A 23957-nucleotide genomic window follows, 5' to 3' on the forward strand; every position below is an offset into this window, starting at 1 on the left:
GTCAAACATTGCATCATCAACAAAACTTGAAGAAATAATTTAGCTCTTCTCTTAATAGGCATTTGTTTGCTATGAATATAAAAAAAAACCTAGGAGAATACATTTTTATAGGTATTTTTCATATTATTTTATTGGCATATATTTTAAAAAGCAGGAAGCAGATGTTTCCAGTCCTCCTTTAAGGCTTAAATTATTGAATGTACAATCTTAGAATCAGAGAGCTGAAGTAATTTTCACAAACTCACAGGGGCATAAGGGCACTTAGGGTACTGAATATCAAAAGTCATTCATTCTATGAACTCTATCTGACTACAAAATACAAGACCACTCTAGTATATTATACTTTCTTCCAGTGAAACATTCAACATCTATTTAGTTGCCACTTTAGATTCATTCCCTTTCTCATTCTTTTGATCAACTTATTTTTGGACAAAGTTTCCCCACAACCTTTTCTCGGATTTGATGGGTCTTCACACAGTACACGATGGGATTCAACAGGGGTGGAGCCAGCAGAAAAATATCAGCCATGAGGACATGGATCATAGGAGACACATCCCTGGCAAACCAGTGGAGCGTGGCAGTACTCAGCATGGGCACATAGAAGATAAGCACAGCACAGGTGTGAGAGATGCACGTGTTGAGGGCCTTGAACTGCTCTCTGGGGGTAGCAATTCCCAGTACAGCCCTTAAAATCATAATGTAGGAGAAGATAGTAAACACCAAGTCCGGCATAGTAGAAAGTGCTGCACAGAGTCCACAGACAACATTGACTCTGTTGTCAGAACACGCCAGCTTCACGACATCCTGGTGGAGACAATAGGAGTGGGAGAGCAGGTTTCGACCACAGTATCCCAGCCTTTGCAAGAGAAAGGGCAGTGGAAGAATCAAAAGAACATTCTTGGAAGTCAGAAAAAAACCATTTTGATGATTCAGGGACTAGTTAAGCTAGTGCTGTATCTCAAAGGATTGTGGATTGCCACATACCGGTCAAATGCCATTACAGACAGTACAAAGGCTTCACCGACTATAAACAGATGGATAAAAAATTTCCGGGCAAAGCATGGAGCTGCATGAATTTCATGGACATCAAATAGGAATAGTCCTAAAGTGGTGGGTAAGGAAGAGAGAGACAGCCCTAGGTCAGAGATAGAGAGCATAGAAAACAAATAGTACGTAGGTTCATGGAGGCTTTGCTCTGTCTTGATAAAAAGAGAATGGTAAAATTACCCATCAAAGAAAGAAGGTACATGGATAAGAAAGGAATGGATATTCAGATGTGACTTTTCTCCAGTCCAGGGATCCCAATAAGGAGGAATCTAAGGACTTCCATTTTTGTGTCATTAAGAGGAGACATGACACATAGGAAGATGCTTTACTAGGTGCTTACCTCAGTGCAGTTGGAAATTTCTTAAATGAAGTTATGGTAGAAGATATTGCTTTCTGTTACATTATAGATACTAAGAGTAGATAATTCTTAATGTCAAACATTTATGTTTCTACTGTCAGTTCAGACTGAAAAAAAAAAAAAAAAGAAAAGAAAAAGAAAGCCAAACATAAAAGCACGTGGGAAGAATATGAATTGCTTCCTCACCCAGGAGTTTGTTGGAACTTGTTAAATTATCAAACATCTTAGGCTTTGCACACTTAACAATTCCAGACAATCCTTTGACTACATGCAAATACTCATGTCTCAATCTCATAAAACCAGTTATCTTATTTCAATTTTATGAAAACATCTTATTTCAATTTTATAAAAACTTCTTGAGCAAGGAAAGCAAAATTTTGAAGGAAACAGCACAGTTTACTCTGGATTAGGAGGGAAATTCACAAATTATCCCAAACCTATAATCATACCAACCTACATGTATAGGATGAACATTTCAAGTAATGGCAGAACTGGAAGTTCATAATTACATGATCTTAGGGTTAAAAAAAAAAAGAAAAAAAAACCTTTAGAAAATATGTAGTCTGACCCTCCTTCCTATACAGAAGGTAGTCTAAATCACACTGAATGCGTAGTGATCCTCCAATACATCCTAACTTCTCCCCAGTATTAGCATATTAACTAATACCTAAAGCCTTCTACTTCATGGTTGAATACTCAGATTAGTTTTCTTCCTTGAATTGAGTTGATATATGTTTCTTAAATTTGTTTATCTTATTTTATCTTCAGGTACATAATCTAGTCCCATTTACACAAAATAGCTTCCTTATTATTTTCCTGATTTATTATTTGATGTCTGTCTTCTCCCTTAACTAGAATATAAGGGGAGAGAATCATGTTTACACTGTTCACTGTTGCATTTCTAACACCTTGCATAGTAAATGAAAATTAGTTGTAGCTCCAAAATTGTTTATTTAATGGAATATCATTAACAAAGTTGAAGATGGTAATAATTTCCCCCATTCTTCAGGCTACATTTCACTTATTTAATCAAATAAAATGTGTTTGATTTTTACCTCTTGGTTTGTTTTATTTTAGAGTCCTCATTTAGTGCTTCTCAGACAGCAAAATGTATTAGCTCTTCTTAACATCTCAGAATACAGTTCGTTGGCTGTTTTCCTAAAAGAGTGGCTATCTTTTCCAAAGTTGTTATCTGCATAGATTGTATTTTCCATTATTGTAATCATTTAGGAATTATTAACTCTCTACTTAAATAGGCAATTTCCCTCATTTTTAATTACCTGTCAATGTTGGATTCAGACTTTTCTAAGGATGTTGACAGTATGGGAAAACCTTGGCTCCTAGGAAAGTACAATTTCTTAGGGCTTATGGGGTCTGTTGGCTGCTTTGTTGAGAGACTTTTTCCTTCTTCACAACCTCTCAATGTGCCCAAAGTTCTATCCCAGGACCTTGTTTCCTTGGATATCTATAGCTTACTGAGAATAAATATTTGGAACTTAAGAGAAAGGCCAAGCCACAGATCATGACATAATATACATCACTTATGCATTTACACATCCTCTGAAACTTCTTATCTAAGCCATATAACTTGCTTTCTTTACTGTACTAGCTAAAATAATCTTATGTCAATAAACTGCGGCTATTTGTGTTCTGGCATTTGTCTCACCATTGTCTTAAAGATTGCATTATTCTTTAGAGGTAGTCACTATTGAGATTTAATTCAAATATAGAGAACAAACACCCCAAAATGCAATTATTGTATTATATATTATATTTTAACTTGTAGATAGTAATATACTATTTTGATTAATGATCTATATAGGTTTTCTCACTTAGATTATTATTTTATCCATTTTATATATAACAAAACCACAAAATCTTAGAGAGGTACAGTGACTTAAGGTAGAATCAAATGATAATATAGATATACATCCTTCTCACACATATCATACAGACTGGGCATGCCTGGATGGACATTCCTAATACTTTCCCAGACACATAATCCCACCAAAGTGTACACTCTGTCTCTCCTTGAAAATTCCGCAATATGCTTAATCTCCACGACATGTGATTTCCTCTTGTTAATTTAACATTTAGTCCATCCTTTCAGAATCCAAACAGAAGATGTAACGCAAATTATTTCAGATATTTTGAAAAAGTAGAATTTTGTCTTAGCATTTTAAAATCAGTGTGATACTTTGCTATAAAGTCAGTGATAAGAAAGTGATCAGAAGCAGGAAAGAATCTTTTAAGCTCCTCTTTTATGCTAGTAGGCACTGTTTTATGAAGCTCTAAGAGCCCCTTGGGATGCCTAGGAGCAGGGGCTGTTTGAAAGAGTAACACAATACTTTATGGAAAATCTTCTAAAGGTTGACTCAAGGGACACAAATCTAAGGCCAAACTCAATGCAGGCTTTGGCAAAGAAAACTGCATGTGATCAGAAGTTGGGGGTCATATTCAAACCCAGCCCCTGTTCATTAGCTCTTGACCTTGCTCATTTTCCCCTCGCTATAATTAGCCAGGGGATGCTAATCAGCTAGTTGTTTTAGAGTTCCAAGTTCTAAAAGAGATCAGATTATTAATAGTGCACACTCATTTCCCTCCAATTAGAAATTATACTCCCCGGCCGGGCGCGGTGGCTCAAGCCTGTAATCCCAGCACTTTGGGAGGCCGAGACGGGCGGATCACGAGGTCAGGAGATCGAGACCATCCTGGTCTACACGGTGAAACCCCGTCTCTACTAAAAAATACAAAAAAACTAGCCGGGCGAGATGGCGGGCGCCTGTAGTCCCAGCTACTCGGGAGGCTGAGGCAGGAGAATGGCGTAAACCCGGGAGGTGGAGCTTGCAGTGAGCTGAGATCAGGCCACTGCACTCCAGCCCGGGCAACAGAGCGAGACTCCGTCTCAAAAAAAAAAAAAAAAAAAAAAAGAAATTATACTCCCCTGTCTATACGCTTATTGACCATTTACATCTCCTCTTTTGAAGTATCTGTTCAAGGCTTTTGTTCTTTTTCTGTTGGATTATATACCTTTTCCACATTTATTTAAATAAAGAATGATTTTTTATATATGCAGGATATGCCATTTGCTAGCTAAGCATAGCATATTTATTATTTAGTCTCTCACTCTATCACTTGCCTCTTTAGTCCCTTAGTCAATCCTGTTTATTCAGTCAATAAAATCAGTCATGATATTTTATGTAGATTTACACTACCTTTACTTTGTAGGCAGAAGATTCTCTTTGTAACAAGAATGAACAAACCATGGGTAAGCAACCACATATAGCCAGCCGGTCTTTTCAGTGTAAATCATATCCAATTTACCTACTATAATGCGCTTATAATCTAATTAGACATGGAAATTAGAAAGAGACAAATTCATTATGGATTTTCACTTTTCACCTGAAATCCTTGTAAGTATTCTTACCCTCTGTAAATACACAAACACATACAAGTTCTTATACACTTGGCGATAATGAATTGCTTTAGTACCATGTTTCTTAAACTTTAATGTGCAAAGAAATTATCCGAAGAGTTTGTTAAAACAAATATTTTGATTCAGTAGGTTTTGAATGGGATGTAAGTTACTATATTTGTAATAAGTTCCAAGGTGATGCTTATGCTGGTCATCCAAGACCACCATGCTTGAGGCATGCTGCTTGACTACCATGCTACATTTTCTGTTAGATGGAAGCAAATCTGTCAATAATGTTTAATCTGCTTGGGAGGTTATTCATCTTTTATAAAAAGGAAAAAAAAATAGAAACAAACAAGCAAACTGCTTGATGCAAGTTCGTTTTTTTAAGAGTAAAACCCGCTGGATGTGGTGGCTCACGCCTGTAATCCCTGCACTTTGGGAAGCAGAGGCAGGCACATCACGAGGTCAGGAGATTGAGACCATCCTGGCTAACATGGTGAAATCCCGTCTCTACTAAAAACACAAAAAATTAGCTGGGTGTGGTGGCGGGCGCCTGTAGTCCCAGCTACTCAGGAGGCTGAGGCAGGAGAATCACTTGAACCCGGGAGGCGGAGGTTGCAGTGAGCCGAGATCGTGCCACTGCACTCCAGCCTAGAAGACAGAATGAGACTCCATCTCAAAATAAAAGAAAAAGTAAAACCCTACTCAGACTGCTGCCAAGAAGAAGAACATGCCTGATAAAAATTGCCTTTCCTAAATTAAGTTGACTAAGGACTGCTTCTGTTGTGTCAAAATGACAATGTAGTGAGTCTTACATTAAAAAAAAAAAAAGGTTTTAATTTTCTTTTTCAATTATACTACATTTGTTTGTTTGTTTATTATTTATTTATTTATATCCTGGATTCTCTTCAGGAGTTCTTGGATGTCTCTTTATCTTCTATTCTTGTTATTTCATCTCCTAACTTAATGGGCCAGTTAGACCTGAATCAAAATTATAGGAGAGTGGTAACGCAGGGTATCTTTCTTTGTCTTGAATTTTGAGAGAATGTTTTAATATTTTATCATTGACCTTTAGGCTTACTACTTTTTATTGAGAAAGGGGTTTAAGTTTTACTTTCTAAAATTAGAGTAGCTATCTTCTATTAGTTGGTTTCTAAAAATCTTTTAAAATAATGATTGGCTATTATATTTTATTGAACTATTTTTGCTTTTGTTGCGATAAAATATTTTCATCTTGCTCTTGTTGTATTTAAATGTGTTTTTAAGTTCTGATTATTTTAAGAATGTTAATGATCTCACAAATAACAAAAAGAGAAATTTTTCTGGCTTATTTACATGAAAAACATTCAGATATGGGCAAACCCATAGGTACAAACACACGGAGACCCACACAACTATATTATACCTTTTTAATGTGACATGTATGGGGACTCAAATTCTCAAGCAAGAATACTGCATTCAATTAATGGATTGGGTTGATTGTACACAATTAATTCAACATAGTAAATAATATTTTTTTCATGGAATTGAAACTTTGTTGGCTCTGGAAAAACTAAGATGTTTAGGTTGTACAGACAAGTAGTTGTCTACTTTAAAAATTACAGTATTTTTCTCGTGTAACTCGTGTATCATACAGGCATATTTTCTCCATCTAATTCACATATTCTCTACATGGACTAAGTGATGCTGTCCTTCGTCCCTTATAATTTTTTAGTGTTCCATCCCTTACAATGTTTTCCCGTAAACTTCTCACAAATGACCAATGTCCAATAGAAACAAAACAGAACACAACAAAACAATAACAACAAGACTTACTAGAATTTTTTTAAAAAGTATTTGAACTTGCCTTTTGGTAAGGTTTACATTGTTTGCATTAGTTTTTGCACATTTTCATTTTTTATTAATCAATCTTTTAACATCTCTCAAAGACTTCATTGTCTTTCAATTTTCTCAAAGTTTTTCACTGTTTCTTTTCTCAGGAACTTCTCTGGTATCAGATTGCCCCTAGATGCTGTGTAGTTGAGCTCAAGGTAATTTGTGTAACCATGGGGCTTAATCATTTATTATTTGATAGTTACATTTCAACTAGGGCTTTTTGTATCCTTGGCACCACTGACATTTTGTGCTGGATCATTCTTTTGGGTAAGGGCTATCCTGTGCATTAAAGAATGTTTAGTAGCACCTCCGGCCTCTAACCAGTGACACACCCATGCCCCCAGGTTGCAACAACTAAAGGTGTCCCCAGACATTGCCAAACGTCTCTTGGAGGTAACATTGCTGCCAGTGGAGAGCCACTGTTTAAAGAGCCCCAGAGTTGAGCTTTTAATCCTCCAAAAACTACATTAGTCATTTCAGGAATATGTGAAAATCATTATGCTGACCATAAATCTTCGCTGACCATAAATCTTCACCTCCCCCATTGAGATTTATGTATCTTTATTTTATTTTTCATTTCATTTTATTAAGACTGTCAAAGACCCTTAAAGTACAGATTATGTTTGAGACTCTTCTATGTGACATCTATGTACAATATCCTGAAAGAATAACATGCCTATTAAAGCCACCTAATTGCTCCTCATCTTGTTAGTGGAAAAGAAGTCTTCATATTGGGCTGCCTAACATCACACTAGGAGAATATGAGCTTCTATTTCTTTCAATTAATAAAATATGTCAACTACTGCTTTGTTGTACTACAACCCCAAACCCATATATGTATTTGTAAGGTTTTGGAAAAGGCAGATAGATATAGTTTTGCACCTCAAACATAGAAACAGTTCTTGCCCTGATCTGATGATAGGATTTTCTATACTAAGATAGGTTTGTGAAAACATATGTAGTCCTGAATTTAAAAACTAAAATGTACTCAAGATAATACTATCCTGGAGTATCAGAGATTAGGTTTGAACCCCAGCTTTTGAATTCCTGTCTGTGTGAATTTCATTAAATCAAAATCTCAGAGCCACAATCTCTTCAGCTAAAATAAACAGGAAAAAAACTTTTATAAAAAGCTGGGTCATTGTTGAAAACAAATTTTTAAAATGTCTAAAAATATCTGGAAGCATATCCTGCATAAATTAGAGGTTTAAAACAATGCTGGTATCTATAAAAATTTTCCATTAATTGTGAAGTGTGGTTAGCTGTGGTCTGATTATCATTTTTTAAGCATTTGGCACTCCTGGAAGGTGTTTCTTGATCCATCTGAGGATAAAAGTGTAGGAGACTTGAACTGACGTGGTTGATAAAAATGACTTGATTCAACGAGTAGGTAAAATGAAAAGGCTAAAATAGTTTTCACAATATGCAAGATTTTGAGGTCATATTAGGAAGGAAAGTTGGACAATTTTTCAGGCACAATTCCAAGGCAATAAAATTGTCTTTAACAGCACATCTTCTTTTTCATGTTTTAAAAGTCATTAGCATCAATGATATGTCTATATTTGAAATAGACGACTTAAAAACTTGTATCCTACCTTGAAATATTACTGAACTCTTCAGTGAACATCTTTTTTAACAAATATGGTCTTCTTTTTAAATTCATTCATTAGCAATTATTTATTAAAATCTACTCTGCATCAGAAATATCCTAGACATTAGGTAGGAAAAAATAAAGAAAATAAGTAGGTCTCTTCAATCACTTAGAGTACACTTTATTCAATAAGTAGAAAGAAATGAAATAAGCATAAACTGTGTCTATAATTGCAAATATTAAGTGTAATGAAGAATAAAGAATAAACCAGCAATGAAAGAGATAAAAGAGAAGGTCATAATACAAACTAGGGCTAGGTAATCTATGAGGAAATTAAGCCAAAATTTAAAGAAAAATAGAAATGCATTATACAAAATTGGAGTCAAGAGCATTTTAACAAAAGAGATCTGATGTGAAAACTCACAGAAAACAAAGAGCTCCATAAATTCAAAAAATGTTCAGTAAGTCGATGTGGCTGGAGATTAATGAGTATCTGATGATGTTGAGTAAGTATAAAGAGTCCAGCCCATGTAGGGTCTTAGAATATGTTCCTTATTGATTTAACTGTGTATCTAATGAAGTAAGAGTTCACATTTAAAAAAGACATTTACACATTCAATTTGCCTATTGGTTACTCTTGCATTTCATTGTGAATCAATTATAAGGCAGGGAACTTAGCAATATTTTACTAAAGAAATGCTGGTGACTACAGACTACTGGTGGGGGAAAGTTAAGGAGGCAGGATTAGACTGAGAAACTATCTACTGGGTACTATGCTCACTACCTAGGTCCCATATATCCATGTAAAAATCCAGCACTTATACCCCTATATCATATATAAATGATTAAATTTAAAAAAAAATGGTGGTGTACTAAGATCATTAAAATGGATAAAGTGACAGAGTTAATTTAGGTCTAGCATTAAAAGAACTTGGTATAAGAGATTGAATGTAGATAAGGAGAAATCCAACTTCTGTCAGAACTGTAAAAATTGTCACTTTTCTGTCTTGGTTGTAATTTGTTGCTTGTATCAGAGACACTGTCATAAGACATTTATTTTTATTCTGGTTAACTGAAATGGAGACCTCAGGTAATGTACTACCTGTTTATAGTTCTAGTCTCATTCAAAGTGTCCAGAGTGAATAAAATAAGTCAATGATAACTACAAAAATATGTGTCGATAATTCTTTGTGTCAAATATTAGGTTTCTCAAATTGACCTTAAATATCTTACCAGACATTTCCAGGTTTTCTGTCACATATGCCTGTTAAATCTTCCACTGACACAATTTTGCTACAACTCTCACTCTAAACTGTTTAGTTTTTACACAATAAACAATTGGGTTCATTAGTGGAGGTACAAGTAAGTGGAGAACATTTGCCATAAGAACATTAATGAGGGGAGAGACATGGCAGGCAAAGCGGTAGACAATGGCCAGGTTGATGATGGGCAGGTAGAAGATGATCACTGCACAGATGTGTGAAACACAAGTATTGAGAGCCTTAAGGTGCTCCTTTTTGGATACAATTCCCAGTAGAGTCTTGAGGATCAGGATGTAAGACAGCAATGAGAATAAAATCCACCATAAGGCAGTGTGCTCCAAAAAAGTTGTAGATGACATCAATTCGGTTGTCAGAGCAGGCCAACTTCATGACATCCTGGTGGAGACAGTAGGAGTGGGATAATTGGTTTTTCTTACAATATCTCAAGCTTCTTAAAGCGAAAGGGAAAGGAAGAACCAGGAACATGCTCTTGAAGGAGAATACTATTCCTATTTGGGCAACTCTGACCGTTGTCAGGATTAAGGTGTATCTCAGAGGGTTGTGGATGGCTAGGTATCTATCAAATGACATGATCAGGAGGACTGAGGACTCCAGTACTGAGAATCCATGAATGAAGAATTCCTGGGCAAAGCAGGCATTGGATGAAATTTCAGGAGCATTGAACAGGAAGATGCTTAACATAGCGGGCAGAGTTGATAAAGACAAACCCAAGTCAGACATAGCCAACATGGAAAGAAAATAGTACATGGGCTCATGCAAGGAGGGCTCTGTCTTGATGGTAAAAAGGATGGTGAAATTTCCTAGAATAGCAATAAGATCCATGCTGCAGATGGGGATAGAGATCCAGATGTGTTCATATTCTAGCCCTGGCATCCCAACCAAGAAGAAGGTGGTGATGTCAACATATGATGTGTTGATAATGGACATGATTCGTTCACAGGGCTCTGCAATGAAACATACAGATGTTTGTGTTGGTAAAATAGGAATATCTGAAAATTTAGTAGAAAAAAAGCAGTGTTAAAATTTGTGGCTTCTTTCAGCTTTATTTTGAGAGAACAAAACGTTTATGTGGCTATCATAATGAAGAGAGATGGCTGCTGCTTTAGACTAGAAGCTGTCTATAAAATACTTTGAAAAAATTATTTCTGGATGTGTTATTTCTATAGAGAATCCAGATTTAAATTTTGCATTTAGTTATGCATCTGATTTCATTTTTTCCTGAAAATATTAGTAAATGCTGGTCAATTAACTGGAATCTTCTACTATTTCTTGCTTTCAGATCTATGTTCTGACCTTCAGTTCTACGTGATTAATTGCCAGTAATAGAAGTCAAATGAAAGCCAAATAAGTGAGAACATCTAGGTACTTAGCAGTGAGTGGATATGCTGGTAGGCACTTTTAATAAAAGCTAAAATTCTGATATACAAGCCCAAGGAATCGTTGAATTTATCCACCACAAAAGACTCCTCTTATATATACCTCTTATATATAAGGACTTGTCTTAACCTTTTTACCTAACCACTGGCTCTGGGATTACTGATTCTCTGGGGATTGCAGCAAGGCTAGATTTTTTCTGACAATAAGAATAAACATTTTCAGAAACAGTAAATCTGCAGAGTTAGTTGATACCAAGGAAACAAATAAACATCTAGATCTGTAATAAGGAAAAATTTTGTTGGAGAATTCTTTAATTTCAGGTATTAGAGAGACACGGTAAATTCTCTGCAAAACTAGGATACTTCTGATGGATATTTGGCCTGTCAATTACTTCTCTGCACAAGGTCAAGTCTAAGCAGAGATGCTATGAGTTGATTCTGCATTCAAGGAAGTGTTGCAGGACAAACCTCCCAGGACACAATGTGTCATCCTACATTTTATTTCTGAATCCTGGATCCATCTCCCCAGACCCGTTAGATATCACTAATTAAGTATCCCTTAAAACCAACTTGTCCAACTTAGACAAGTTTTTCTCCCTTCCCAAACCTGCCCCGTTTGAGGGACCTACTTCGGTAATAAGCCTTTATGTTTAAGAATCAACAAGCCAAAAATCTGAGCTTCTTTGTCTTACATTTTGTACACAATAATGACCAATATTTCTTAGAAAATTAAATAGTTTTACTTACTGAGTTCCATTACCACATGATAATTTGGAATCTTGAAATTTTTTGAATAATATTATCAAGTTATATCATTATCTTCATTTTACTGATGAAGAAAATTTTTCTCAAGATCAAATCATCTGTTTACAATCACAGAAGTGTTGTAGAGTAGAGGTAAGAGAGCAACTCAAGTCTGTTATATTACTGATAATTAAGTATATAGCACGCTATCAGGATTGCCAGGCAATATTTAAGATGTTACAAACTGAATGTACAGCTGGAATTGTGTATTATTTTTAGCATTTTAAACTGACTACCAAATGATTGTAGGGGATAAGATGAAACATTTTGTCCTGCAGTTGCAAATCTTTGCAACAGTGAAAATTGTGCTAGTATAGGGATCCTAAGGAAAAGGCTCTTGAGGAGAAAGAAACTATATACTCACTCCTATTAGTAAACAGTCATTGGAAGGATTTCAATATTTAGATGACTAAAGTGTGGAAATAAAAGAATGTATTACCATAACCTTCCCATAAACTCTTTTAAACTATGTAATGATTACTTCATAATTGGAAATTGCCTACTCCTTGCTTCCCCAATGAAAATAAGGCTCACTTGGTTATGTTGCCAAGAATTCTCTCCTTCCACTGTTGCTTTAGCTCTTAGCTTTCTCCAGGTACTTCTTATTAAAGAGACAGCAGAAAGTTTGTGTGTGTGTGTGTGTGTGTGTGTGTGTATGTGTATGTGAAAATTGCCTTGGCAATATATTAATTGGTTTAATGTTCATGTGTTAATTGGCTCAATGTTCAACTTTGTGGACCAAATCCATTTGTTTCATGACAATTTAAAGTAAGCTATAGTAAGACAGGTGGTGTGTTAGTATCATGGTGGATGGCATAGAGTAGCTTATTAAATATTTGTTGAATGAATACATGATTGTATTTTTTAAACTGGCATCTTTTTTATCTTTATTATTATCTTTCCCATTTTGCTATGCTTGCTATGAAATAAAAATATGGGTTTTAGCAATTGTAAAAACTATTTATAAGGATTTTTACATCATAATCTTGTATTGATTTTCAACTTAATTTACATAATATGTTTTAAAAGTGTTATTTGTATATAGAGAATATTAATATAAATAAAGTTATAACTATAATAATAAAATGAGGCATGTATATGTAATTATTAATATTTCATTCTAGCAATTTGACATCTTTTTCTTGTAAAAAGTAAAATGTTGCAAATCAGGTGAGGTTTCTGTTGGTTCCATATACTGAAATAATAGTGAAGAGAGGTAAATCATACAGATGAGATATGGCTAAAGCAGTGCCTATACAGAAAATTATAGGTTAAATTTATTTACTGGGAAATAACAGTTGAAAAATCAAAAAATATAACTTCTATTTCAAGAAGATGGTGAAGGAATAACAGCCTAATCTCCAAGAAAAATGAAGAAAATAAATTGGTAAAATCAGAAATGAATAAAATAGAAATATGACATAAAATAATGTCACCAAAGCAGAAATTTGATTCCTTAACAAGTTTTAAAAAATCCGTAAATAATTTAACAAAACTGAAAGAATAAAAAGAGAAAACACTAATTTTATTTTAATAATAAAATCAGAGAACGTAAGTACAAATCTATAGACATACAGATAGTAAGTAGATATAATAACTATAATAAATAACTTTTTTTCAGTAAAGTAAATCATTAGATAAAATGGTGAAATATTTAAAACAATACTAGACTGCAGAATTTAAACAGGAAGAAAGGGAAAGATGAACGTGCTGTATCTCTTAGCAAAATTTAGTACATAGCTTAGAAAAAAGCTCTGAAAGAAAACTTCAAGTCACTCGGGATTTGCATATTACTTATTATGTATACTTAAAGAAAAGATACCAATATTATATATAAATACCTTTCCAGAGAATAGAAAACTTCCCAACTTGTTTTGGAAGTAATATCAGCCAATTAGATTAAAACAGCCAATTACACTATAAGAAAAGTTAATTAATGGTAAATATACCTTATGACCGACCATAGATCTAAACATTTAAAAAATGGTGACAGAGTACAATGACCTATAAATAGGATAATATATCATGACCAAGTCACTTTATCTCAGGAATGCGGGATCAATTTTCAGGAGGAGTCATAAATGTACTACTCCATACTGATAGAAAAATCAATGAAACCACATGATTTTATTCAATTATTTTTATCACGAAATCTCTGAGAAAATCAGAAATAGAAAAGTGTTACTTTTATTTGGTAGAGGCAAATATAAAAATACTGCACGTAACTTTATTTTAATGAGAAAATATTGAACATGCTCCCCATGATGTGTGGAAAAGTCTAGGATATTCCCATCAGTGTTTACGTTCAAAATTATACAAGATTTTCAAGGCAGTATAATGCAGACACAAAAAAGACAGGAAACGTATACAATTTGAAAGGATATGCCCCTACTTGCAAATGATATGATTGTTTATGTAAAAATTATAAACATTAAATTATGAACATTATAAACATTAAGTTGAGTGAATTCAGAAAAGCTGGCTGGATATAAGGACAATTTACAAAATTGAAATTTAGCACATTGGAAAGCAATCTGATATTATATCTTAAAATGTCATTTGTAACAGGATCAGAAACATTAAATACATAAAAATAAACGAGATAGAATGCTTTCAGGATATGTAAGCTGAAAACTTAAACTTTGCCAAAAGCTTTAAGAAGACCTAAATAAAAAACATAGACATGCCATGTTTACTGACTGGAAATCTCTATATTTTTAAGATGTTAATTCTTCCCCAAATAATGTATTTAATAAACACAATTCTAGTCAAATTACACTAGGTTTTATTGTTAAAATTGACAAGTTGATTAAAAAATTTATATGGAAATGCAAAAGACCTATAATAGGTAACAGAAGTAAAAAAATGGGTGTACTACACCATTAGATTTCAAGTCTAACTCTAAAGCTACATTTGATAAGCTGTGTTATATTGACACAAGAAGAGATAGATTAATGGAATATAACATATTTCAGACTTTTATACATACATATAGGTCCCTTTGATTTATGACAGTGACAAATTCAATAAGGAATAGATGGTATTTACAATAGATAGAGCAATTTAAATGCAAATAGAAGAAATCTTGAGTTTTATCAAAACATTAATTTGAGTTGGACAATAGGCCTGAGTATTCAAGGTAAAACAAAAAATCTTGTAGAAAATCTATAGTAATATTTTCATGATCTTGGGATAACCATGGACACAATCCAGGAAGAAAGAATTCGATAATCAGAATTAATTAACAGAAAGCATTTCTATGGAAAAACCAATCACTCACTGAGAATAAATAATAACATCAGCCTCCGAAAAGGAAGAAATTCTGTCATTTGCTACAACGTAGATGGAACTGGAGAATACTATGTTAAATAAAATAAACCAAGTGTAGAAAGACAACACACTGTGTGTTCTCACATATATGTGGAATCTAAAACAATGGAACTTGTTGAAGCAGAAAGTAGCATGATGAATACCAGATATTGGGGGATGGGCTTAGTCTGGAGATGATAAGTCAAAAGGTAAAAAGATAGGAAGAATAAATTCGGTTTCTTTAGAACAATAGCACAGCATGCTGAGCATAGCTAATAACTGAGTACTCTGTATTTCAATATTATTAAATTTCTAGTGTTCCATAAAAAAATATGATATATATAACTGACAGATGATATGTAAAGAGCTACAAATGAGTAAGTAAAAATCAGTAAAAAATAGGCAATGCACTTGACTGCCATTGTTTAATTTGCATTTGAGAAAATGTAAATTAATATGACAATGAGGTGTTATAGATACCCATTAGAATGACTAACATTAAAAAGGTTAACAATCCCAAAGTTTGGTGAACATGTGGAGCATTAGAATGCTTACGCTTTCCTATTAGATGTGTAAATCAGTGCAAGTTCTTTGGTGACAAAGTTTACCATTATCTTCTATAGGTAAATAAATACCTACTCTATGACTTAAAATACCGTTTCTAGAAAAGTTAGTTCTTGTTTCAAGCAAATGCATTCTAAGAATGTCTACAGGAACTTTATCATATTAGCCAACATTTGAAAATGACTAATATTCATCAACATGTGAAAATTGAATTAGGTATTCTGATTTAATTAACTATGATGTTAACCTGAATATCTCAACTTTTGAGAGCTCCCTGGGTGATTCTAATGCCTTACCAAGATTAAAATGTAAAATTTTCATGACTCCTGAATAAGTACCATTAGTTCAAATGGCATATTTCTGGGTACCTGTCTGTCTTTGATGGCTTGATTTCTCCATGAGTCACAATTGCTGCTAGGTACATTGGTATTTAATCACTGGTGTAGTACAATAATGTATGCTTTTTAAAGTGCTACCAATGAAATCTCTCCAGGCTGTTACATAAACTGATTTCTTAGATATCATTTAGTGATCATTTTTTGTAAATAGCATTTTTGTTATTATTGTTTCTCACTTAAGTCATTCTGCCATTATTGGCTGTTCTAGTAGATAAATATTGGGTTGTTAGGTTTTTCCAAAATTAATTTTTGTGTTGTTTATTCCTGTGTGGTATCATTTCTCCAAATTTTCTGGAAAGAGAATGGCCATTTTAATATATCACAGTCACAGTGATGGGGTTGTGGCACAGGGATTGGCATATGAACCAATTGTGTCAGTCACATTAAGTTTTTGTCCTTGGTATACTGATCACTTCTGCTTAGAATATTAAGGAAAATATTAAGCATTTTTCTTTCAAGTGGATCTGAGAGTGACAGTTCTCTTTCCTCTTTTCGTTGAGAGATAAAAAGTGCTCTACTGCCTATTTGTCACCCACCGTTTAGCAAACTACATGGGTTTGCTTTGTTCCAAATACGTATAGAAACAAAATAGAGAGCTGAAGCATATAAGTTAGCAGTGATAACAACTTCTTTCCAGCACTTAGGTGTGCTGTAGCTCCCAAGGTTCCTGCAACTTTTAATTCATGTCTGTCAGCCATTATGATATTTTATCTCAGAATGTTTACATTTCTTTAAGATAAAATTGGGTTTGCTGTTGTTTGTTACATTCTTCATTTCAGGAACATGTGCAAATCATTATGTTGACCATAAATCATCACCTACCCCATAGGCATTCATGTATCTTTATTTTTCATTTTATTTTATTAAGACTGCTCAAAACCCCCAAAATACAGATTATCTTTGAGACTCTTGTATGAGACATCTATGTAGAATATCCTGAAAGAATAAGATGCCTATTAAAGCCACCCAATTGTTACTCATCTTGTTAGTGGAAATGAATCTTTATATTGGGCTGCCTGTCCTCACACTGGGAGAATAGGAGCTTCTGTTTCTTTCAATTAATAAAACATGTCAACTACTGCTTTGTTGTACTACAACCCCAAACCCACGTCTGTATTTTTAAGACTTTGGAAAAGGCAGATGGATATAGTTACGCACCTCGAACACAGAAGCAGTTCTTGCCCTGATCTGATGACAGGATTTCCTATACTAGGATAGGTTTGTGAAAACATATGTAGTTCTGAATTTAAAAACTGAAATGTACTCAAGATAATACTATCCTGGAGTATCAGAGATTAGGTTTGAATCCCAGCTTTTGACTTCCTCTCTGTGTGAATTTCACAAAATCAAACTGTCAGAGCCTGAATCTCTTCAACTAAAATAAACAGGAAAAAACCCTTTATAAAAAGCTGGGTCATTGTGAAAAACAACTTTTTTAAATGCCTAAAAATACCTGGAAGCACACCGTGCATATATTAGAAGTTTAAAAGTAATGCTTGTATCTGTTAAAATTTTCCATTAATTGGGAAGTACTGTCAGCTGTGGGCTGATTATTATGTTTTAAGCATTTGACACTCCTGGGAGGTGTTTCTTGATTTACCTGAGGATGAAGTGTAGGAGACTTGAACTGACATGATTGACGGAAAGGACTTGATTGAAGGAGTGGGTAAAATAAAAAGGCTAAAGTACTTTTTTACAATATGCAAGATTTTGAGGTCATAATGGGAAGGAAAGTTGGACTATTTGTCAGCCACAAATCTAAAGCAATAAATTTCTCTTTATACCATATCTCTTTTCCTGTTTTAAAAATCTTTAGCATCAATGATATGCCTACATTTCAAATACACAATTTAAGAAAGTTATATCCTACTGTGAATAAATATTACTGAACTCTTCAGCGAACTACTTTTTCTACAAACATGGTCTTATTTTTAAAATCATTCATTAGCCTTTATTTATTGAAATCTACTCTTCCTCAGAAATGTGCTAGACATTATGTAGGAAAAAATAAAGAAATTAGATAGCTTTCTTCAATCGCTCATAATACACTTTATTTAAGAAGTAGAAAGAAATGAAATAAGCATAAAAGGTATCTATAATTGCAAATATTAAGTATAACAAAGAATAAAGAATAAACCAGGAATAAAAAAGATAAAAGAGAGGGTCATCATACAAACTCAGGCTGGTAATATATGTTGAAATTAAGCCAAAATTTAAAGGAAAAAAATAGGAATGTGTTATACAAAATTGGTGGCAAGAGCATTTTAACAAAATAGTTCTGATGTGAAAACTCACAGAAAACAAAGAGCTCTGTAAATTCAAAAACGATTCAGTAGGTCAATGTGGCTGGAGATTAATAACAAATCTGATGATGTAGAAGAAGTAGAAAAGGTCCAGCCCATGTAGGGTCTTAGAATATGTTATTTGGCTTGGCGTGTTGGCTCACGTCTGTAATCCCAGCATTTTGGGAGGCCAAAGCGGGTGGATCACTTGAGGTCAGGAGTTTGAGACCAGTCTGGCCAACATGGTGAAACCCTGTCTTTACAAAAAATACAAAAATTAGCTGGGGGTGGTGATATGTGCCTGTAATCCTAGATACTCTGGAGGCTGAGAGGCAAAAGAATCGCTTGAATCTGGGAGGCAGAGGTTGCAGTGAGCAGAGATAGTGCTACTGTACTCCAGCCTGGGCTACAGAGTCAGATTTCATCTCAAAAAAAAAAAAAAAAGAAAGAAAAGAAAATATATATACATATTGATTTAATTGTATTTCTAAAGAAGTAAGAGTTCAAATTTATAAAAGGCACTCATACATTCACTTTGCCTTTTCAATTACTCTTGCCTTGCATAGCAAATCTATTATAAGGCAGAGAACTTACCAATATTTTACTGAAGAAATGCTTGGTGACTGCAGACTACCAGGGAGGGGAAGTGACAGGGCCGGGACTGGACTGAAAAACTATCTGTTGGGTATTATGCTCACTACCTGGGTCCAATATACCCATGTAAGAATCCAACCCATATCAAATATAAAAGCCGGAATTTCAAAAAGATGGTGACATACTAACGTGATTAAAATGGATAAAGAGACAGATATAATATAAAATTTAGGTCTAGCAGTAAAAGAACCTGGTATAGAGAGACTGAATGTAGACAACGAGGAATCCAACTTCTGTCAGACTGTAAAAAATATCATTTTTCTGTCTTGGTTGTAATTTGTTGTTTGTATCAGAGGTACTATCATAAGACACTTATTTTTATTCTGGTTAACTGAAATGGGGACCTCAGGCAATGTACTTCCTGTTTATAGTTTTAATCCCATTCTCAGTATCCAAAGTGAATAAAATAAATCTATGATAACAACAAGAATATGTGTTGATAATTCTTTGTGTCAAATATTAGGTTTTCTCAAATTGACCTTAAATATCTTATCATACATTTCCAGGTTTTCTGTCACATATGCCTGTTAAATCTTCCGTTGACACAATTTTGCTACAACTCTCACTCTAATCTGTTTCGTTTTTAAACAATAAACAATTGGGTTCATCAGTGGAGGTACAAGTAAGAGAACATTTGCCATAAGAACATTAATGATGGGAGAGACGTGCTGGACAAAGTGGTGGACAACGGCCAGGTTGATGATGGGCAGGTAGAAGATGATCACTGCACAGATGTGTGAAACACAAGTATTGAGAGCCTTAAGGTGCTCCTTTTTGGATGCAATTCCCAGTACAGTCTTGAGGATCAGGATGTAAGACACGGCAATGAAAATAAAATCTACCATAAGGCAGAGTGCTCCAAAAAAGTTGTAGATGACATCAATTCGGTTGTCAGAGCAGGCCAACTTCATGACATCCTGGTGGAGACAGTAGGAGTGGGATAATTGGTTTTTCTTACAATATCTCAAGCTTCTTAAAGTGAAAGGGAAAGGAAGAACCAGGAACATGCTCTTGAAGGAGAATACTATTCCTATTTGGGCAACTCTGACAGTCGTCAGGATTGAGGTGTATCTCAGAGGGTTGTGGATGGCTAGGTATCTATCGAATGACATGATCAGGAGGACTGAGGACTCCAGTACTGAGAATCCATGAATGAAGAATTCCTGGGCAAAGCAGGCATTGGATGAAATTTCAGGAGCATTGAACAGGAAGATGCTTAACATAGTGGGCAGGGTTGATAAAGACAAACCCAAGTCAGACATAGCCAACATGGAAAGAAAATAGTACATGGGCTCATGCAAGGAGGGCTCTGTCTTGATGGTAAAAAGGATGGTGCAATTTCCTAGAACAGCAATAAGATACATGCTGCAGATGGGAATAGAGATCCAGATGTGTGCGTGTTCTAGCCCTGGCAACCCAACCAAGAAGAAGGTGGTGATGTCAACATATGATGTGTTGATAACGGACATGATTCGTTCACAGGGCTCTGCAATGAAACATACAGATGTTTGTGTTGGTAAAATAGGAATATCTGAAAATTTAGTAGAAAAAGAGCAGTGTTAAATTTGTGGCTTCTTTCAGCTTTCTTTTGAGAGAACAGAGCATTTATGTCGCGATCATAATGAAGAGAGATGGAAAATACTTTAGACTGGAGTCTGTCTATGCAATGCACTGAGAAAATTATTTCTGGACGTGTTATTTCTATAGAGAATTCAGATTTAAACTTTGCATTTAGTTATGCATCTGATTTTATTTTTCCTGTAAAATATTAGTAAATCCTAGTGAATTAACTGGAATGCCATACTAATTCTTTCTTTCAGAAGTATGTTGTGATCTTCAGTTCTATGTGATCAGTTGCCAAAAAAAGAAGACAAGTGAAAGCCAAATAAATGAGAATATCTGGGCACTTACCAGAGAGTGGATATTTTGGTGGGCAATTTTGATAAAAACTAAAGAATCCTGATGTACAAACCCAAGGTATTGCTGAATTTATCTGTCACAGAAGACTCCTCTTATTCCTTTTTACCTAACCAGTGGCTCTGGGATCACAGAGTTCTCTGGGGATTGCAGACAGGGTGGATCTTTTCTGAAAATTGTAATAAACATTTGCAGATACAGTAAATCTACAGAGATAGTTGTTACCAAGGAAACTAAAACAACATCTAGTAACACCTGTAATAAGGGGTGATTTGTTTGGAGAGAGGTCCTTAATTGTCAAGTATTAGAGAGACATGGCAAATTCTCTGCAAAAGATTGGATATTTCTGATGGATAGTTGGCTTGTGTATTACTCCTCTGCACAAGGTCAAGACTAAGCAGAGATGCTATGAGTTGAGTCTGCATTCAAGGAAGTGTTGCAGGACAAACACCCTAGGACACAGTGTGTCATCCTAGATTTTATTCCTGAATCCTGAATCCATCTCCCCAGACCCATTAGATATCGCTAACTAAATATCCCTAAAACCAACTTGTCCAACTTAGACCAGTTTTTCTGCCTTCCCAAATCTGCCCCATTTAAGGGACCTATTTTGGTAATAAGCCTTTAAGAATTTCCAAGTCAAATATCTGAGATTTTTTGTCTTACATTTTGTACACAATAATGACCAATATTTCTTAGAAAATTAAATAGTTTTACTTACTGAGTTCCATTACTAGATGACGATTTGGAATCTTGAAAGTTTTTGAATAATATTATCAAGTTATATCATTATCTTCATTTTACTGATGAAGAAAATTTTTCTCAAGATCAAGTCGTCTCTTCACGATCACAGAAGTGTTGTAGGGTAGAGGCAAGATAGCAACTCAATCAAGTCTGTTATGTTACTAATAATTAAGTATATACCACACTATCAGGATGGTCAAGCAATATTTAAGGAGTTATGGACTGAATGTAGCTAGTGAGGAGTAAAAGGGAGTTTTTAAATTAAGATACACACATTTAAATATTAACAATGCCTGCTTGCTGTTTTACGCTGGCATAAAAGCATTTTTTTTTTTTAAAGAAAACGTGTTTATATCATTGTAAAAACATAAACATTCCAAAGAGTTAAAGAATATATTGCAAATAAAAGTAAAGTTAATCTGTATCTTTTGCTTTCACACCAACTTGCAGGAAATTGGCATTATTCTACAAAGGGCATCCAGGTCAATTGCTCATCATAATGCATTATTGTTTTTTCCTCTTTCTTTGTCCTCTTGTAATTAGGCAGCATAGCTTCAAACTTGTTTTAAAACTTATTTTTTATTCCTTTCCTCCTTTACCCCGTTGAGAAAAACTGCAGATATTTTTCTCTTATCTTGAAATACAGCCTAAGAATAAGCTATAAAACTCCAACTTATCCTCCCACACCTTATGCACATTTGTTTTTCTGGATGCTTGTTAAACTTACACTATGCTTATTTATTATATATATATATATATATATATATATATATATATATATATTTTTTTTTTTTTTTAGATAGAGTCTCACTCTGTCACCCAGGTTGGAGTGCAGTGAATCTCGCCTCACTGCAACCTCCATCTCCTAGGTTCAAGCAATTATCCTGCCTCAACCTCCCAAGTAACTGGGACTACAGGTGTGAGCCACCACACCCAGCTAATTTTTTTGTATTTTTAGTAGAGATGCAGTTTTGCCATGTTGGCCAGGCAGGTCTCGAACTCCTGACCTCAGGTGATCCACTTGCTTCAGCCTCCCAGCATATATTTCCTTAGAAGCTTCAGAGGCTGAATTCTGACATAACCAGGCACCTCCCGATTTGTCTTCCCAGCAGAAAATGACTCCAAGGCCAGAATTCACTCCTGACAAGAGTTTAACTGTGAGATTGACAGCAATTAATTTGTAATCTGGTTGGGCCCATGATGGCGCCAGCTCCTTCACTAGATGGAACAATAATTCAAGATAAGACATTGGAGCAAGTCACAGCACCTGGTACCTCCTATCCCCCCTTCCTCTTGTGCTTTCCAACCCCCTCTTCTTAAAGCCCTTCTGCCCTCTCCAGAATTTGGAAAAGTGACCATTTTTGGAAATAATTCCTGCCATTTTTACCTCCTGCTTACACGAACAGTAAAGCTCACTCTTTTTCTATCATATCTAACTCTTTTTACTTTTGCTTCTTTCTAGAAGCAGTGAGTAGCTGCACCCTTTTGCTGGTTACAATCTCATATGATGCAAGAGTCTTATTGATTTATTTTCCATAAAACAAGTTCAGATTTTTCTATTGTTGATTCTTTCCTAATATTCTTAATATCTTTTAATGCCATACTCTGTTTCTCTCTTTTCATGTCTATCTATCTATCTATCTATCTATCTATCTATCTATCTATCTATCTATCTATCATCTATCTTCTCTATCATCTATCATTGGTATCCATCTATCATCTATCTGTATCTATCTAGTTTGTTAATTTGTAATTTTCTTTCTCCTGTGTCTTTTCTCTTTTCTCTAACTTACCATCCATAAAGACAATATGCGCCTGCTGTTTCTGAAATGCTATTCCTATAGTTACTCCTCTTGAGCTTTTGAATTGTTTTCCTTCAATTAAATTACATTTCCTTAGGCTGAATCCCTTGCTTAGTTTGATTTCTGTCTCTAAGTTGCTTATCAGAGGGTTAGTAATAAACATACCTGCAACAAAATAAAGTTTTGCGGGAGATGAACAAAAAATAATAGGATAGCTAGCAGAGAGTACAGAGGAATTTCTAGATTCAATTAACAAAAAGAGAAGATAAAAATCTTACAAGATTTCACTGCATTTCTAATAAATTGAAATTTGGAAGGTACTTACCACACATATCAAAGGAGGCCATTATGTCCACAGCTGTTACAAAATGCCTTTGTGCTGGGTGTAAGATGTGTCTTCCTCAAATATGAGTTTGACCATTCTGTCTTCTCTTAAGAAAAGTCAGAAAAATCTTCCACATCAACTCTCTTGATTGAAAGACAATCCCTGCCCTCTCTTCTGCTAGACTATATACACTTTAGCTTCTAGAATGTC

General features: G+C 34.6%; 2 protein-coding genes and 1 pseudogene across 2 annotated transcripts; all 3 read right to left on the minus strand.

Annotated features, from left to right (window-relative positions):
* Window positions 1-414: 414 nt before the first annotated feature.
* Window positions 415-7243, minus strand: LOC104678254 (annotated as a pseudogene).
* A 2313-nt stretch (window positions 7244-9556) lies between these two features.
* LOC104678161 (olfactory receptor 51A4-like) lies at window positions 9557-10499 on the minus strand. Its single transcript, XM_010383392.2, is given in 2 exon segments — window positions 9557-9851; window positions 9853-10499. Coding segments are annotated over 2 exon segments (942 nt in total).
* An 8959-nt stretch (window positions 10500-19458) lies between these two features.
* Window positions 19459-20448, minus strand: LOC104678170 (olfactory receptor 51A4). Its single transcript, XM_010383404.2, has one exon. It carries the CDS (start codon window positions 20426-20428, stop codon window positions 19487-19489), a length of 942 nt encoding a protein of 313 aa, XP_010381706.1. The 5' UTR covers window positions 20429-20448; the 3' UTR covers window positions 19459-19486.
* Window positions 20449-23957: the final 3509 nt, after the last annotated feature.

Source organism: Rhinopithecus roxellana, chromosome 15, assembly GCF_007565055.1.
Source record: "Rhinopithecus roxellana isolate Shanxi Qingling chromosome 15, ASM756505v1, whole genome shotgun sequence".
NCBI classification, from domain to species: Eukaryota; Metazoa; Chordata; class Mammalia; order Primates; family Cercopithecidae; genus Rhinopithecus; species Rhinopithecus roxellana.